The sequence below is a fragment of the Ctenopharyngodon idella genome, chromosome 10, assembly GCF_019924925.1.
Source record: "Ctenopharyngodon idella isolate HZGC_01 chromosome 10, HZGC01, whole genome shotgun sequence".
Classification (NCBI taxonomy): domain Eukaryota; kingdom Metazoa; phylum Chordata; class Actinopteri; order Cypriniformes; family Xenocyprididae; genus Ctenopharyngodon; species Ctenopharyngodon idella.
Window position 1 is genome coordinate 903,011 of NC_067229.1, and position 18,841 is coordinate 921,851.

Consider the following 18,841-nt stretch of genomic DNA (forward strand, 5'->3'; position numbering starts at 1 on the left):
GAATGTGGAGGAAGCTGAGAAAATCACGTTTTTCTCAAAGATTACAACATGTGCGTCAGCAGTGCTTCTATCGCTTGTTTCTGCTGCTTCTTCAGCTGTGTTTTGATCAGGAGATTCTGTACTCTTTCAGAAAGATGTGTAATAGCGCCCCCTACCGTGTAACAGTGAAAACACTAATGGCGGGGAAAGAGTTAATAGTTTTATTGATCACAACATACTCATTTTAGTAAGCATTCTACAGTGTGCACTGTGTAGTATGCTAGTATTCCACTGTAAATATAACACACTCACAATCCTCACTGAGACAGTGTTAATGTGTTTATTGTGTGTTTGTGCGTCATCAGCCCTGACATATGTTCAGTCTGATGACTTTATTGCGAATGTCATCTCTGAGTAGCTCCACCTGAGCGTCCAGACCGTTTAGTAGCGCGCCGTTCTCCTCAATCTTTGCCGCCTGCTGCCGTATGGACGCCTCTTTATCTGAGAGACACAAACAACACGAGCGGTTACCATGGGTAATGTGTGTGTGCTTGTCATAATGGGATAGATGTTTTGATTTTATTATAAAATGCATTTAAAATTTAACCTTCAGTAGCAAAAACGGTGTTTGAGTTGGTCAGTTCAGTTCATTCAACTGACTCTGATTCAGTGGATAGATTCCTAATGTATTCAGTGAACTGACTCGTTCGAATCATGGAATTGATTAATTTGATTGACTGAAGCGATCAAATCAACTTACTGAAGCTACAGAATCAACTCATTGATTCAAATGAGCAGGTTCAGTGAATTGAGTCCGTTTACTGATTCATAACTCTGATTCAATGATTTGTTCACATCATCACTCTAAAATGTCTCACAAATGTCTTACAATCATTCAAAAACCATATGAGCGGTAATGTGTGTGCATGACATTATGGGATGTATGTTTTGTGGGCGTTACCTTTCAAAGCATTCATGATGTCGGAGGTGTCTGTCATCAGAGACTCCGCCTCCTCCTGCAGTTTTAGTAGACGGGCGCCGTCTTCGCCAGCCTGTGTGTTTTCCGCCGCGGCCTGTTTCATCCTCTCTAACTCGTCTATTAAGGCCTCCAGGTCCTACAAACACATGTTGGTTTACTAACCAAACCATTACTAACTAGAACAGGTGAGCGTTGGGTGTGTTTGGGTACCTGTGCGGCCTGGTCGGCCTCGTCTTGAGCCGAATTTGCCTGATCTTGAGCGTCGTTCGCTAGCGCTGTTCCTGTCTTCACGTCATTCCTCAACTCATCCAGCAGGGGGCGAATCTCATCCAGCAGCCCTGAGATACCCACAATCCCCTGCTCGGCGGGAACCAGCGTGTCCTCTATCTGAGAGAGACAGGTGATAAATCCATGTTAATTTGAGTTTTGATGTCGTTTCTGTTGTTTCCGCACACATGAATCGAACTGACCTGCTTGATGTCCTCCTTGACGTTATTAGCGATGTCGACGCTCTGCTGGATTTTGTCCTTCAGGTCATCTAAAATGGCCTCGTTGTCGGCCATCGTCTCCAGAAGGCTCTCAGCATCCTGCTGGATGCCAAACGCAGCATCTCTGCAGATCACAGTTTAACATCAGCCAAATACAAAAAGTTCTGAACAAAATAATCAATATGAATTCTGCATGAACTTCAGAGGTACGTTCTAAATGTTGGTGTACCGTGTGTCACGGGCCGCATCCAGCAGGCGTCTGGCGTTCTCCAGCTGTGGGCCGCTGGCCGTCAGGACGCTGCTGCTGTCGGGCAGAGAGGACGTCAGATCCTGCAGCTCCTTCAGCTTCTGCTTCAGCTGCTCCACGGTCAGGGGGAACCGCGCCTCCAGAACCGCCTCGCACACCCGCTGGACCTGATCCGGGTCTGAGTGAGGCTCTGAGACGGGTGAGAAACACAGATCTTTACAACACCATACTACATACTACAGCGCTTTACTGATTACTACACACTGCAGCACTGCACTGCACACTACATAATACTGCACTTTACAATGCCACACTACATACTATAGTGCTGTACTGCACACTACATACCACAGCGCTTTACTGAACACTACATACTACAGCGCTTTACTGAACACTACATACTACAGCGCTTTACTGATTACTACACACTGCAGCACTGCACTGCACACTACATAATACTGCACTTTACAATGCCACACTACATACTATAGTGCTGTACTGCACACTACATACCACAGCGCTTTACTGAACACTACATACTACAGCGCTTTACTGAACACTACATACTACAGTGCTGTACTGCACACTACACACTACTGCACTTTACAACACCATACTACATATTACAGCGCTGCACTGCACACTACATACTACAGCACTTTATAACGCTACACTACATACTACAGCACTGCACTGCACACTACATACTACTGCACTTTACAACGCTACACTACATACTACAGCACTTTACTGAACACTACATACTACAGCACTTTACTGAACACTACATACTACAGCACTGCACTGCACACTACATACTACAGCACTTTACAACGCTACACTACATACTACAGTACTTTACTCTACACTACATACTACAGCGCTGCACTGCACACTACATACTACAGCACTTTACAATGCTACACTACATACTACAGTACTTTACTCTACACTACATACTACAGCGCTGCACTGCACACTACATACTACAGCACTTTACAATGCTACACTACATACTACTGTGCTTTACTGAACACTACATACTACAGCGCCGCACTGCACACTACATACTACTGCACTTTACAACGCTACACTACATACTACTGCACTTTACAACGCTACACTACATACTACAGTGCTGCACTGCACACTACATACTACTGCACTTTACAACGCTACACTACATACCACAGTGCTGTACTGAACACTACATACTACAGTGTTGTACTGCGCTTAACTGCACACTACATAGAACTGCTTTACTGAACACTATATACTACAGCGCTTTACTGAATGCTACATACTAGTGCTCAACTGCACACTGCAAACTACAGCACTGTACTGCAGCTGCTCAACGCCACACTACATACTACTACCTGACTGCAGTATGCATACTATACACAGTATGTACATGCTCCTTTTCTGCTTCACATACTAATTTATGAATAAATTCATAGTATATACTTCGCAGTGTGCAGCATGTCAAAATAAAGTTAAAGCAGTGACACGTGAGTGTGTTACTGACCTAACAGGAAGTCCTTCAGTCTGTTGATAAAGTCTTTGGTGTCTCTCAGGTCTCCGTCCACGTCGGCTCGCACCTGCTTGATCTGATTGGCCAGCTCGTCAGTGGACAGTCGTACCTTTTTGGTCGAATCTTCAGCTTCCTGTATCTGTGTTTCAGAGAATCAATGTCAATGTAAGTCAATGTAAATTCAAAACGGACTAGACTTATTAGTCTTGCTAGCTGGTCTTGTGCGGTCATAGTGAAAGTGTGTTGTGTGTTGGTACCTGCGCTGCTGCTAGTGTGATTTTGTCGTTGAGCTCCTGTAGTTTGGCCTTGACCTCGTCGGCGTCCTGAAAGGCCTTGTTAGCATTTGGCAGTGCTCCTGTGCAGACTTCCTCCGCTCCACATGGGGGCGCTCCGTCAGGAGGACACAGGTCGCCTCTGCAGCTCTCCGGAGTGCAGGGCTCCACGCGATCACCACCGCACACCTGTCAAATACACCTTTACTGACCCGTTCAGCTTTAAACAAACTCTTTCCGTCAGCGAATATCTCACCTTGGTGGCGATGGGCGTCAGATTGGGCCGCGTCGCCATATCCTTCTTCAGCTTCTGCAGGTCTTTAGTGTTTCCTGGCTGCACGGTGTTCAGGTCGCTCAGGGCGTTTTCTCTCATGCCCTCGGACTTCTTCAGGGAGTCTATGGTGGTGTTGGCTCGCTTGACGGCGTCGGTAGATGTCTCATACGACTTCTGAATGGCATAGAAGGCACCTGAGAGCGAGAAGGTTTACATTAGCGATCAAACTAAAGAATCAGACGCTATAGACGGAGCGCTGGATACGCACTGGTGTTGGTGGATCCGGCGCCATTGGTGAAGGTGTCTCTCCGGCTGAAGTAGTCCAGACGCAGGGACGACAGGAGCGCCTGCAGCTCATCCAGACTTCGCTCCAGCTCTTGGTCCTGCGGCTGCGACGGCAGATCGTCACTCAAACCATTCATCTGAGACCTGGAAAGAGCGGCGGGATGTCAGGATGACTTCATGTTTAAATGAACACTGATGGAGCTCTGTCAAACTCTGTCGTCATTTATAGATGCCTATTTACACCACCTGTTGACTTTTATTATTGTACCTTTATATCCCACAAAAAGAGCATGTGTGTGAGTGTGTACCGGAGTGCGTTGAGTTTCTGCAGGGCTTGGGTCAGTGCGCGGCTGGATTGCGGCGGGACGGACACAGACTCCTGGATCAGTATGAGTGAATCCTGGAGTGCCTGGATCCTGCGGCTCGCGTCGCTGGACGTCGGCCGGCCGCTGGAGGACAGCAGGGTGTTGGTAAGACGCTCCAGGCCGAGCGTGAGCTCCTGCAGGCGGGTGTTCATGCTGAAGAAGCAGGACGGGCATGCCGGGCATTCTGGGAAACTGGCGCAGTGGCCGCGGGCGCAGACGTTACAGCGGGCGCCGGTAATTCCTGGTTTACAGAGGCACGCACCCGTGCGTTTATCGCAGCCACCCGACACGGTTCCCAAACGCTCGCAGTCACATGCTGACACACAAACCAAAAATTTCAGTGTTACATTGTATTAAACAAAACAAATACATTAAATAAACACATATTTAAAAAAAAAAAAAATACAGATAAATATTAATATTAAATTGGATCACATTACATGAATAAAAAATTAATGAATGCATATTAAGTACATATTAAATTTAGTATAACATAATCATATTATAATATTAATATAATATTAAATAAATAATAAATGATAATTATATTTCACATATCAAATTGAATTACATTACATTAATAAAACTACCATTAAACTGCATATTAAACATAAATTAAATGCTAAAATGTTCAATTAAATTAAATGTATTTTGTATTCTCTGTCCCTATGTTGTTGATGTCTGTAGCCAAAAATTTCCACCTTGGTGACAATAAAACTAACTAACTTACTAATTTACTCATTTGATAACTAACTAAATAACTTACTAAGTTACTAACATACTAATTTACTAACTTACTAACTAACTTACTAACAACTTACTATCTAGCTAACTTACTAACTAGCTAACTAACTAACTAGCTAACTTTCCAACTTATTATCTAACTTACTAACTAGCTAACTAATTTACTAATTAGCTTGCTAACTTACTAACTAACATACTAACTTACTAATTAACATAACTATCTAACTAACTAACTAACTTACTATCTATCTAACTTACTAACTATACTAACTTACTAACTTGCTAACTTACTAACTTACCTACTAATTTACTAACTTACTAATTTAATAACTTTCTAACTATCTTACTAACTATCTTACTAATTAACTTGCTAACTTACTAACTTACTAACTAATTTACTGACTTACTAACTTACTACTTAACTAACTTACTAACTTACTATATAACTAACTTACTAATTAACTTGCTAACTTACTAACTAACTTACTAACATACTATCTTACTAACTAATTTACTAACTTACGTACTAACATACCTACTAACTTATTAACTAACTTACTAACTAACTTACTAATTAACTTGCTAATGTACTAGCTTACTAACTAATTTACTAACTTACTAACTAACCAATGTACTAACTTACTAACTAACTTACTAATTAACTTGCTAACGTACTAACTTACTAATTTACTAACCTACTAACTAATGTACTAACTAACTAGCTAACTTACTAACTAACTTACTAATTAACTTAGTAACGTACTAACTTACTAACTAATTTACTAACTAACGACTAACTAACTTACTAACTATTTAGCTAGCTAACTATATAGTGAGCTGTTGACGTGTAAAAGGAGCGAATGTCGTGTTCGTGTCGGCAGGAAACACTCACGTCTGCAGCCAATCAGTGGATTTCCGTATGTGTTGTCAGGGCAACCGCTGCAAGTCCGGCCCCCGATGCCAGGACGACACGGACACTGACCCGTACGCTAAACCACGAAGAAACACACGTAAGAACCTCCTGTGTGTATGTGTGTGTGTGATGATGTGTGTGACTGTATGTACCTGGTCACAGGTGGCGCTGCGGGCGTTGATGGGGTCACAGTCACATGGTTGACAGCCGTTGGGCGACGACGGGTTCCAGTAACCCGCAGCACAGCGGTCACACGCTAAACCCTCCACGTTAGGGCGACACACACACTGACCCGTCAGCTGGTTACACACACTGCTGACCGACCCGACAGAACAGGAGCACACTGAACACACACACGGGCAGATCATTAAACACATTCAGCTTGAAGATCTTTATTTCATTTCATTTTTTCATTTTATTTTATTCAATATAATCTCGTATTTATTTATTGCTAACTTAATATGTATTAATTCTTTTTGTGTGAATGTAATATGAATCGATCCTTGTGTTTTTATATGGATTATTGAATATGTGTTGAATGCCGTGACTCACTGGAGCAGCCGAGAGGATTGTTGGCGTTGAGGTTGTAGTATCCGTCTTTACAGCGGTCGCAGCGGTCGCCCTCCACGTTAGCTTTACACACACACACTCCCATCCTGTCACACTGACCGCCGTTCTCAGAGCCCGCGGGGTCACACAGACAGCCTGAGGACAGACCTTCATCATCAGCATCATCATCCTCATGTGTAGTGTGTGTGTGTGTGTGCGTGTGAGTGTGTATGTGAGAGTGTGTATCCTCACGCAGGCAGGCGTCGGGGCTCCTCATGTCGCTCAGAGGGTTTGGGTAGTAGTTTTGGACGCAGCGCTCACAGTTGGGTCCTGTGGTGTGATGTGAACAGCCGTCACACACTCCTCCACTGCGGCGGCCCGTCGCCTCGTACCGCGCCAGGTCAAAGTGACAGCGATCGGCGTGATTATTACAGTCACAACCTGCACAAAACACACCAACATAATTCTTCTGCCCTTTCTTTGAAGTGATTTCTTTCTCTCTTTCTTTGTGCAGTGAATATTTATTCAGTGTGTGTGTGTGCAGACGTACGTTTGCAGGTGTGTGCATTTCCGCTCTCCGCTGGTCTCCAGGGAAGGTCGTTATGGAAGTTGTCACATCGCTCACAGTTCACACCGGCCGTGTTGTGCTGACATTCACACACGCTTCCCACCTGCAGAACACAAACACACACGCATGAGCTGTGTGAGCTTTACAGTGTGTGTGTGTGTGTGTGTGTAGTGTGTGTGTGTCTGACCTGTGTGTTGGACAGGCGGTTGCTGCTGGTGTCGTGGAGGCAGCGGTCGGCGTGTCCGTGGCAGAAGCAGGAGCCGATGACCCTCATCTCGCGCAGGGCATAAAACTGACTCAGACTGCGGCCCGGCATACTGGGCACCGAACCCAACCGGGTCAGATTGACCCGCAGAGCCGTGAACCCGGACGCCACTGAGGGTCAAACCAGCTGTCAATCATCCGATCGGGTAGATAATAATCAGTCAATCTCATAAAGTTAAAACATCTCACCTTCAATCTTGTATTCGTTCGGGAGATCGATGTTTGTGAACTGACGGAGAGGATAATAGTGAACCTGAGGAGAAGATGGAGGCCAGTTTATTAAAAACACAAAATCATGCTTTGGTAAATCATAACGATAATATAAAAAGTTATAATTATGACATAAGTCAAAATTATGAAATAAAAAGTTATAATAATGAGTCATAATTTCGATGACTTTAATAATTATGACTTTTTATGTCATAATTTCAACATATGTCATTATGAATTGATATGTCATAATTTTGACTTTTTGTCATAATTTTGACTTTTTATGTCAAAACTTACACTTTTTTGACATATTTATGACTTAGAATGTCATGATTTCAGTTTTTTGTTATCATTATGAATTAGTATGTCATAGTTTTGACTTTTTGTCATTTTTTTGTCATATTTTTGACTTGTCAAAACAAACTTTTTGACATATTCATGACATATTTATGATTTATGTCACAATTTTAACGTTTTGTTATCATTATGAATTAGTATGTCATAGTTTTGACTTTTTGTCATAATTTTCTTTTTCTCTCATAATTATACCTAAGTATGTAATCATTTCGACTTTTCTTCTCATGACTTGTCATAATTGACTTTTTATGTCATAATTTTGAATTTTTATGTCGTAATTGTAACTTTTTAAGATATAATTTTGACTTTCCATCTTATAATTATGATAGTATGTCATGATTTCGACTTTTTGTCATAATTTTGACTTTTTATGTCAAAACTTTTTGACATATTTTAGAATGTCATGATTTCCACTTTTTGTTATCATTATGAATTAGAATGTCATAGTTTTGATTTTTTGTCATAATTTTGACTTTTTTATGTCATAATTTTGAATTTTTATGTCGTAATTGTAACTTTTTAAGATATAATTTTGACTTTCCATCTTATAATTATGATAGTATGTCATGATTTCGACTTTTTGTCATAATTTTGACTTTTTATGTCAAAACTTTTTGACATATTTTAGAATGTCATGATTTCCACTTTTTGTTATCATTATGAATTAGAATGTCATAGTTTTGATTTTTTGTCATAATTTTGACTTTTTTTTGTCATAATTTTGACTTTTTATGTTAAAACTTAAACTTTTTGACATATTTTAGAATGTCATGATTTCATTATGATTGTCATGTTATCATTATGAATTAGTATGTCAGTTTTGACTTTTTTTATCATAATTTTGACTGTCATAATTTTACTTAAGAATGTCATAATTTTCACTTTTCCTCTCATAAATATGACTAAGTATGTAATAATTTTGACTTTTTATGTCATATTTATGATGATTTTCATACCTTCTGGTCCCTGTAGGGATCGTCGGCGGTGGATGGCAGTGCGTAGCAGTAAGTGTCCTGGAGGCTGCGAGGGAACGACGTGCCCACCTGAGGAAAGGTGGACGGACAGTCGGTGGCCATGTACAGGACGGGCTGCCAAGAGCGACCGAAATCCCTCGACCTCTCGATGATCAGTGCGTCAGGCCTCGGGCCCTACAGATGACAAAACCAGCCGTTAGAAAGCAGCATTTTCACATAAAATAAAGACAATGAGACGAATCAGATACCTTAAAAGACAGTAAGACGGATTCCAGGTGATACATTCCATTTAAATCCAGCTGCAGCGTCACGGGACTCACATCTGGAATAAACACACAATCACATTAACACTGGAAAACCTTTAAATGATGGAGTGACAAACACTTATTTTCCTTGCAAATTTCCATCAAACTGTATTGCGTAATCTTGTAATTGTTTACATTTTATGAATTACAAATACGTATTTAATTAAAATTAATTAAAAGTAGGCTACAAGTGTTTGGAAGTGTAAATAGGAAAGCAATTACATTTGCTTTGGCATTAATTGAACAAATTTGATAATTTTCAAAGATAAATAAAATCTAATTTAAATCTTTTTTTTATATTCGTAACATAAATTGTTTTTGTTTCACCCACGATGAACTTCATCTTAAGTGACTTTTAAACACAAGTTCTATGGCGTAATTATAAATCAATGTATATAAATCAATAATTAAGTGTATGTCGTGTGTTTCGTCGATATTAATCCTAAAGGTAAGGGTTTCCCGCGGTTTGCTGTTGTTATGGTTACTTCCTCAGGCGAGCGTGTCGTCCGTTGGCGTGTGGTAAGTTAAAATAAGCGCTGACTGAAAACTAATTTACCTTTTTAGTTACAGAAAATACTGTTGAAAGAATTAAAACTAGGCTATTTAGTATATGTAGCCTACTTTTCATTTTAACGTCCTTTAAATAGCCTACATACGTCAGCCAAACGTGCACGTACAAATACCTGACATACATAAAGTAATATTCAAGTAAACATGGCAAACAGAATGTTGTTTTTATCAGCGGTTTTGATGTCCTACCTTTCTTGGACTGCCACCATCGGTTGGGTCCGGCGCTGGAGATCACGTTCTGGATCCTGTGAGCGTTATACGCCGCGGGGTTCCGTGAGTCACACGGACAACATTTCATCTTCCACTGAGACACAGACAGCTCGGTTTAGACATCTGACTTGGACTCTGTGTTACTTATAAGATTTAAGAGTTCTCAGATATGTCTCATTTATATGGAGGCCATTTTCGCCACATAAGAAAAAAAGTTGGTAAATCATCTTAATGACATAAAGTCTTTTGTGGGCATACTAAGTAATAATTTTGAATTTTATGTCATTATTATGACATTGAAAGTAGAAATGACAAACAATATGACATACAAAGTCAAAATATTTTATGTAAAAATTATGGCATAATTTTGACTTTTATGTCATAATTATGACATTAAAAGTCGAAAATATCACTTAGATTAATTTTTCATAATTTTGACTTTTTAATGTCATAATTGACTTTTGAAGTTATAATTTCATTAGTATGTAATTATTTAAATTTAAATGATTTAATAATGACTTTAAGTTATAATTTCAATGTAGTATTAATTATTTTGATTTCAACTTTTTATGCCATAATTACGATTTTTTCATCTCATAATTATGACTTAGTATGTTATAATTTTGACTTTTTATCGTAATAATGACATTTGAAGTAGAAATTATGAGATAAAGTCAAAATTGTGACATACTAAGTCATGACTAGTGATAATAATATGACTTATAGTTTTCTTTAAACTTAAAATTATGACCATGTCATAAGTATGAGATCATAAAATCAAAGTTAAAAAGCTGTAATATTTATGACAATTTTTTGTCTTAATTATGATTTTTTTTTTTTTTTTATGTTGGGAAAAAATACATCCATACATTTGAGTATCAACTTTGTCTCATATGTTTCCCCTCAAATAAACACAGGCATAAATGAGCCATACAGTCAGATCATAGAGCTAAAATATGTTTAATTATCATGAAAATGAAGCGTAAAACACATAATTTCTCTGTATGATAAGCGTCGCCTCAGGCTGATGAATCTGAGTTTGTTAATTATTACGTCTCATGTCTTAATGAGAGCAGAATGCCTGTGTGAAGATTTAATTTTACAAACCATCAGCAATAACCTGAATAAACATGTTCAACTCGAAATGAATCAGCCTCAAAAACTGCTGCTAGCGAAGCATGAAAACCAGAAATGAGTGAAAACTCTCGAGTTATGTTTCACCTTAAAATCATAAGAAAGAAAGAAGAAATATAATATAATGAACCCTCTTTTCAAGATCATTAAGATTTTTTTGTGTGTGTTATGATATTATTTTCATGACAATTAAACACATTTACCTCTTACATTCTCATTACTGTAATGTAAAATAAATATTAAATGATATATATATATATATATATATATATATATATATATACAGTATATATATATATATTCATATATTTAAGTAGTATATTATAAAATTTCTGCTAATTTAAATAATAATAATATGGGATTATTTGGGATCATTTTAATAATTGTATGATTTGGAAATTTTGGAACACAACTTGATTAGACATACGGCTTTGATTTTCTAATGATTTTAGAGTCCAAATGATTTTGTAAAACATATATTTTGCATTTATTTCAGTACATTTGTTTTACAGTAAACTTAGACTAATATACCCTTTTTACACTTTCATTTTTTGGTGTTCTTTCTCAGCAATAATCTGCTGAATGTCTCTTTAAAAAAAAAGAACCAACCTTAGATCTGTATTCCAAAGCTTTCATGAACCATAACCATTTAAATTCAGATCTATACTCAAAAAGGGGGGCGATTATTTACAGTTGGCAGGTTAAGGAGAAACATCTGATACTCAAATGAACCATCACAAAGATCTCATCTGAACATGTTCCTCTGGGTGTGGCACTCAACAATAGCAGAACCAAACTGAAAGAACTTTGTGTTTTCCAGCATCTCACCTGTCCGTGTGGAGTGCAGACCACCTCAGACCCCATCAGACCGCATGTGGAGGAGGCGCGCAGGTTCTGCTCTCGGCCCAGCAGCAGGTCACCCATCGCCGGGTAACACGCGCCGCGGCCGCAGTCCTGCTGCGTCGAACACACCGCAGACAGAGCTGGAGACCAGCACAACATGTATTACTGAGCGCTTAAAACTACACTTTACCATGGAAAAAACATGGTAAAACTGACACGTGCCATTGTGCTGAATTATTAGCATATTCATACATCATGGCATTTACATAATAAATGAAGAATATCATTGATTTACTATAATACATGTCCAAAAAACATGATATTAATATAATACATGCCCAAAACCATCATGATTAAAAACAAACCTGCTAATGAAAGAAAAATCCACGTCTTCATCCAGACGATATATCAATCTAAACGAATAAAACACAACTTTAGCTGAACTTTCTTTCAAACACAACTGAATGACACTTAAAATCATGGTTAATTTACCATGTTAAAATGAAGAACTCACCGGTTTGTGTGTGAAAGTTGTTGTTCTCTATGTGTGAAGTGCTCAAATGCAGCATGTGCCGCTTGTGTTCGGCTTTTATTTCAGGAGCTGCTCACCTGTGTGTGTGTGTGTGTGTGTTATACCCTTCCTCACAGCGTCACACCCTTCATAACATGAATCAACACGCACACACTCACACACACACACTCACACACTCACATCCTCACAGTAACAGAGATGGAATTTAATCGTGATTCATTATTATGATACATGAGATGGACACAGACTGATAAACACTATATTCATGTCCTGCGGTGGTTCAGGGCACTAACCAGCAGTTTGAAATGAGGTTGAGAGGTTTTGTGTTGATTAAAGTAAGTGTGATGTTCAGATTTATACAGTGTAGTGTCCGGCGTTTCCTGTGTTTGCTGAACAGCGAGTGTGTGTGATGAAGAGTTACGTGTGTGTGTGTTGTAAAACTCTCCGCCTGCAGGCACTGATTTCAGCTCTGTGTGTGTCGGGTGTGTCTCGTCTGAGGTGAGACGGTGACTCAACACACACAGACGGAGGTGCCACACCTGAACACCGCTGCCAGATCTCCATGACGATCAGATTGGGGGGGGTTGTACATGTGTGTTTTATTATATTTACACACAAAGCAACACACATATAGACATTCATAAATATTTATAAACTCACATATTGTAACGGGAAACCAGACTTGGAGATTTGTGAACCAGACAGGTGATTGCATAGAATGAAGATTATACTATGAAGTAATGCAGTTATGGAGATGTTGTAGATGATGGCAGAGTCTTTTCTCTTTTACCAGGTAGTTTGAGAGATAATTGATAGGATGCACACATTTTGCAGAAGAGGGATCAGTGGATTCCAGGAGCTGGGGACAGGTGAGTATTTTAAGGAGACAAAGGGGAAGCCTCAGGAGAAGATGATTCGCTGGATCGCAGGTAAAGAGTTCCTGAGGGCCAAGGACCCTGACGTCGTGTAGGCCGGCCTCGACTGCGAGGTGCTGGACATTGTGGATGTGAGGCGTGGAATACTGAGAGAAGGGTAGGATCCAAGATGTCCTTCCTGAGGACCCGAGACCTCTCCTCTGGCCCGTAGCCCTCCCAGTCGAGCAGGTATTCCAAGCGGCCACCCAGGATCTCCTTCACCGAATATACTGTTCCATCATCCAATATCAGCAGCAGCAGGACCAGGCTCTGTAGGGAGGTCTGAAACAGGAGGGTGATAAGACTTGAAAAATAGAAGGTAGGCTGAATCCAGTAGTGCCAAGGGTATATGTGACAGGGTTAATTTGACGGACTTTGAGGAAGGCACCAATAAATCGCTGACTTAGCTGACAGACAGTGACCTGAATAAGCTGTCCGTTTTCCACATAAAACACTTGAGGAGAATCCTGAGAATTTTCTGGCCAATCGTCAGCTCAAATGAGCAACTACTTGCTCAGTGTGATCAAGACAACATTGAGACCATCATTATGAGAAAAAGATGGTGGTGGATTGGGTACCTGCTGAGGAGAGAAACAGAAAATATCTCCTACACAGCCCTTCACTGGACACCAGAAGGCAAACGCAAGAGAGACAGACCTGGTGACGGACAGTAGAAAGAGAGTTGAAGAGCCTGAACCACACTTGGGGCACCTTCCCCACCTTGGCCCTGAACAGACAGGAGTGGAGGACTTTTGTTGCTACCCTACATGCCAGTGGCATAAAGGGCAGTAAGTTAGCTGTTGGCTAGGCAGGCGCAGTCTGATGTCACGGGTGGATAGCCACACTTTCTGCCCGGGCTGGTAGGTGGGAGAGGTGGTCCTCCGAGCATCAGCATGGCTCTGTTGACAGTGCACTGCCCACTCAAGGTGTTGGTGAGCGGCGTCCCAGATCCTCTCGCTCATGGGTAACTGATGAAACATCCGATGTAAGCCGAGTACGCACTGGTAGCTGGTTGGCGGAGGAGTTCTGTGCGTACTCGGCCCAGGCAACGGTTTCAGGAGTCCTGGTGACCATGGCAGAAAAACGGCTGATCTCCTGAATCTTGTGTTCCCTCTGCCCGTTGCTCTGTGGATGGTAGCCAGAGGAGAGACTCGTGTACCCCTTTTCCACTAAGGTAGTTTAAGTGCTGGTTCAGAGCCAGAGCCTAGTTTCAAATCAGGTCTTTGTCTTTCAACACCCAAAGCACTAGCTCTGAACCAGGAAAAGTGGTTCGTAAGTAGCACTAAAACATTGCTGGTCTAGAAGTAAGAACTGCTTGCATCAGGGGCTGGGGACGGGGTTACCGTGACCAACAAGAAACTTGTGACCGCCATTTTTGAAATAGCAGCTAATCGAGCTAATAGCAGCTCAATTGTAACCTCCATCTATACAAATTACAGTGCGTTGGATCCGCTGTGTTTGGATGCCAAAGCCATGAGCATCAATAGTAATGCAACGTCCGCCATTGTTGATGGAAGGCTTGTTCGAGATTCATCGGCACTGGGCGGTCCGATCAGCGTATGACATCAAAGCACCGCAAAAGCATTTGGAGAGCATACGACTCCTTATGCTTTTGAAACGCTCTCGCTGTGCTTTGATGTCATGCGCTGTATTTATATCTATTACATGCTTCTATCAGACACACCTCACACACACACATTTTGTCTTGTGGGGATATTTTTTTGGTCCTCATGAGGAAACAAGCTTATAAATCATACAGAATGAGTTTTTTTTTTGTTGAAAATGTAAAAATGCAGACAGTTTTCTGTGATGGGTAGGTTTAGGGGTAGGGTTAGTGTAAGAGGAGAGAATATACATTTTGTACAGTGTGAAAACCATTATGTCTATGAGAGTCCCCACAAGGATAGTAAAACAAATGTGTGTGTGTGTATGTTGATGTTCCTGTGGTATGTTCTAAATGAGTATGTGTTGTGTGGCAGGACATTCAGACCTTCTGCTCTTCTGCTCATGAAGTGCTGCGTGTTCACACATGTCTGAAACATCACAGCAGCTCAAGTGATTTATGCAATATATCTCAAATCGGGTTTATTTTCACCAGATCCATGTGTTTGGTTTAGGTGGGCATGTAATAGATAATTCTGTAACCAACCACAATAACACTACTGACTTGAATACAGATATCCAGTCTGCGGTGAAAGGCAGGAAACTCCCGCCTCAGAATCACTAGAACAGCTTGTTTTCCTCTTCTTCTGGATCTAATCCGATTAATGTTGCCGTTCACTCTGGAATTTCCAGCCACTCACACTCACATGCTCCGAGCGTCACCATAATATTCATGAGTTCAGACAGAAGCTCTATTCTGAACATCTGAACTCATAATCACACCACACATGCTCATTAAGGCTGTCGTTTATCACCAATGTGAGAAAAACAAACGCCACGCACACAATAACACATGTGGCTCGATCAGACTCTGAATTGTGATTGGACGGGCTAGTGTTCAGGGTGGTTGCCGGGGCATTGCTATGTTGTTCTGAGTGCTTCTTAACATGTTGCTATGTGGTTGCTAGGGCGTTTTGGGTGGTTGGCAGGCATTGCTAGGGTATTGTGTGTGGTTTCCAAGGCATTTCTAGGGTATTTGGTGCGGTTGCTACAGTATTATGGGTGGTTCCAAGGGTGTTTTAGGTGATTGACAGGGCATTGCAAAGTATTGTGGGTGATTGCTAGGGTGTTCTGGTAGTTGCAGGAATGTTACTATGTTGTTCTGGGTGGTTGCCAGTGTGTTGCTGGGGTATAATAGGTGGTTGCCAGGGAGTTGCTAGGGTGTTTTATGCGATTACTAAAATGTTCTGGGTGCTAGCCAGGGCATTGCTTGGGTATTATAGGTGGTTGCTAGAGTGTTGAGGGTGGTTGCCAGGGAGTTGCTAGGGTGTTTTATGGATTACTAAAGTGTTCTAGGTGGTTGCCAGGGCATTTCTATGGTATTACGAGTGGTTGCTAGGGGGTGGTTGCTAGAGTGTTCTATGTTCTTTAATATTGCTGTTCTACTTAGAATAGAATATGTGACTCAGTGGTCTCATTAAACTAAAGTGATCTGGGTGGTTGCCAGGGCGTTTCTAGGGTATTATGAGTGGTTGCTATGGGGTTGTAAGTGATTGCTAGGGTGTTCTAAGTGGTTACTAAAGTGTTTTGGTTGGTTGCCAGGGCATTTGTTTCTAGGGTATGATGAGTGGTTGCTAAGGTGTTCTATGTGGGTACTAAAGTGTTCTGGGTGGTTGCCAGGGCGTTTCTAGGGTATTATGGATAGGTGCTAGGGTATTATAGGTAGTTGCTAGGGTATTATGGAATGTTTTTTTCCCTTCTTTAAAGCAAATAATATAGAATAGAATAGAATAGAATATGTGACCCAGCAGTCTCATTAAACTTAAGTGATCAGGGTGGTTGCCAGGGTGTTTCTAGGGTATTTATGAGTGGTGCTAGGGTGTATCTATGTGGTAACTAATGGGTTAGTTTCTAACGTGGTTACTAAAGTGTTTTGGTTGGTTGCCAGGGCATTTGTTTCTAGGGTATGATGAGTGGTTGCTAAGGTGTTCTATGTGGGTACTAAAGTGTTCTGGGTGGTTGCCAGGGCGTTTCTAGAGTATTATGGATAGGTGCTAGGGTATTATAGGTAGTTGCTAGGGTATTATGGAATGTTTTTTTCCCTTCTTTAAAGCAAATAATATAGAATAGAATAGAATATGTGACCCAGCAGTCTCATTAAACTTAAGTGATCAGGGTGGTTGCCAGGGTGTTTCTAGGGTATTATGAGTGGTTGCTAGGGTGTTCTATGTGGTTACTAAAGTGTTTTGAGTGGTTGCCGGGGCGTTTCTAGGGTTTTATGGATAGGTGCTAGGATATTATAGATGGTTGCTAGGGTATTATGGGATGTTACCTTTCCTTCTTTAATATTGCTCAACCAAGACTAGAATAGAATAGAATAGAGCTGAATACGTGACCCAGTGGTCTCATTGAATCAGATAAAGCAGTCTTGTCCCAAACACAGTGAACGTGTGGAAGTGTGTGTGGTCAGCTGATCATGTTCCTCACGTCTCTGTGGGCGGACTCAGTCTGGATCGGCTGTATATAGGACGGATAACAGAGTTCCAGTCTCATTCAGCCGAGCGCAGAGACTTCAGCAGGTGAGCACACTCATATTGATCAGCAGATGTTTCATGATGAAGAACTGAACTGTGTTCTCTGAACAGATCGGATCTGGACATCATGGAGACTGTGAGGGAACTTGTTCCTTTCATCAGAGAGATGTTCAGCCAGAAGCCGAGCCGTGGTTTGCTTAAGGTCTATCTGGTGGGGTCAGTCCTGGCTGTCTTGGGGTCAGTTTTATGGCTGCTGGATCTGATTTTTCAAACCTTCACCTCCGATGATCTGGAGCTGAGCTCTATGATGACCCAACAGGACAAACTCAAGCTCTCTGAAGTCACGCTCAGAAGCTCTGCTAACCGGATACACGCCTCCTAAAGACCCTCTGGACCTGTCCTGCAGGAGGAATGATCACCAAAGACCAGGTCTGAGTGGGTCTGGTCCACCGAATGGACGTTTCAGAGCGTCTCTGATTACATAACATACAAACTGTGGACTTAAACACCTCTGGAATGTTTTGTATTTAGAGATGCACAATGACTTGTTTTGTTTTATAATTGCGTGTTTTATAATTGAAAAAAGTCTATTTTCATAGTGTTTATGATGTTTTATTGACTTAAAGGTTGTGTTGAAACCCAGGAAGGACTTTGAACATGAACCATGAGCACATTTATCATAGATTTATTTTGTAATAAGCCTAAGACAAAGTTCATTATTGACATAGTGTCTAATATGTTGTGAAATGAAAACTACATAAATACATCTACATTAGGTTTAAGGAAAAATTATATTTCAAAGAGTATTGCGTATTCCGTTCGCAAAAGCACTGAAATAGTTTTCCTCCCACCTCAAATCAGTTTTGTGAGCGAACGCAACGTTTCTCCGGTGAACGCAAACGTTTTTGAAGGAACGCAAAACTTTTGCGAGCGAACATAAAGTTTCTCGGATGTACACAAAGCACTAAAATACATTTTCCTGACATCTCATTTTTTTTTTCCTATCAAGATGAGTCTTAAAGGTCAAAACTGGCGCTAGCGCGACATCTAGAGGAGAAAGATGAGAGTAGAAAACATTTGATATTTTATGTTTCTTATTTTTTTAATCATAAACATAAGATAAAAAATTACATAGAGTCTTTTATATCGTATATTTTTAATACCACATATCACATAGTGGTTTGAATTCCATTTATTT

The 18,841-nt window shown here is 40.7% G+C and overlaps 1 protein-coding gene across 1 annotated transcript; it reads right to left on the reverse strand.

Annotated features, from left to right (window-relative positions):
* Positions 1-186: 186 nt before the first annotated feature.
* On the reverse strand, positions 187-12,693 carry lamb3 (laminin subunit beta 3). Its single transcript, XM_051911265.1, has 23 exons — positions 12,576-12,693; positions 12,427-12,474; positions 12,047-12,201; positions 10,064-10,178; positions 9,248-9,321; positions 8,982-9,173; positions 7,648-7,711; positions 7,382-7,569; positions 7,177-7,297; positions 6,879-7,067; positions 6,630-6,782; positions 6,230-6,420; positions 6,057-6,153; positions 4,364-4,736; positions 4,039-4,199; positions 3,753-3,964; positions 3,482-3,685; positions 3,219-3,363; positions 1,676-1,883; positions 1,429-1,570; positions 1,169-1,345; positions 941-1,094; positions 187-480 (listed from the first exon to the last, which is right to left on the reverse strand). The coding sequence occupies exons 2-23, from the start codon at positions 12,455-12,457 to the stop codon at positions 341-343; spliced, it is 3,486 nt and encodes a 1,161-aa protein (XP_051767225.1). The 5' UTR covers positions 12,458-12,474; positions 12,576-12,693; the 3' UTR covers positions 187-340.
* Between the last annotated feature and the right edge of the window lie 6,148 nt (positions 12,694-18,841).

Excerpts from the sequence above, each read along its gene's own strand:
- lamb3 (XM_051911265.1), bottom strand. The coding sequence starts at position 12,457 with ATGAAGACGTGGATTTTTCTTTCATTAGCAG. Across the intron at positions 3,364-3,481 it reads TCACACTAGCAGCAGCGCAG|ATACAGGAAGCTGAAGATTC; the intron begins GTACCAACACAC and ends TCTGAAACACAG. Across the intron at positions 1,884-3,218 it reads ACTGAAGGACTTCCTGTTAG|AGCCTCACTCAGACCCGGAT; the intron begins GTCAGTAACACA and ends CACCCGTCTCAG.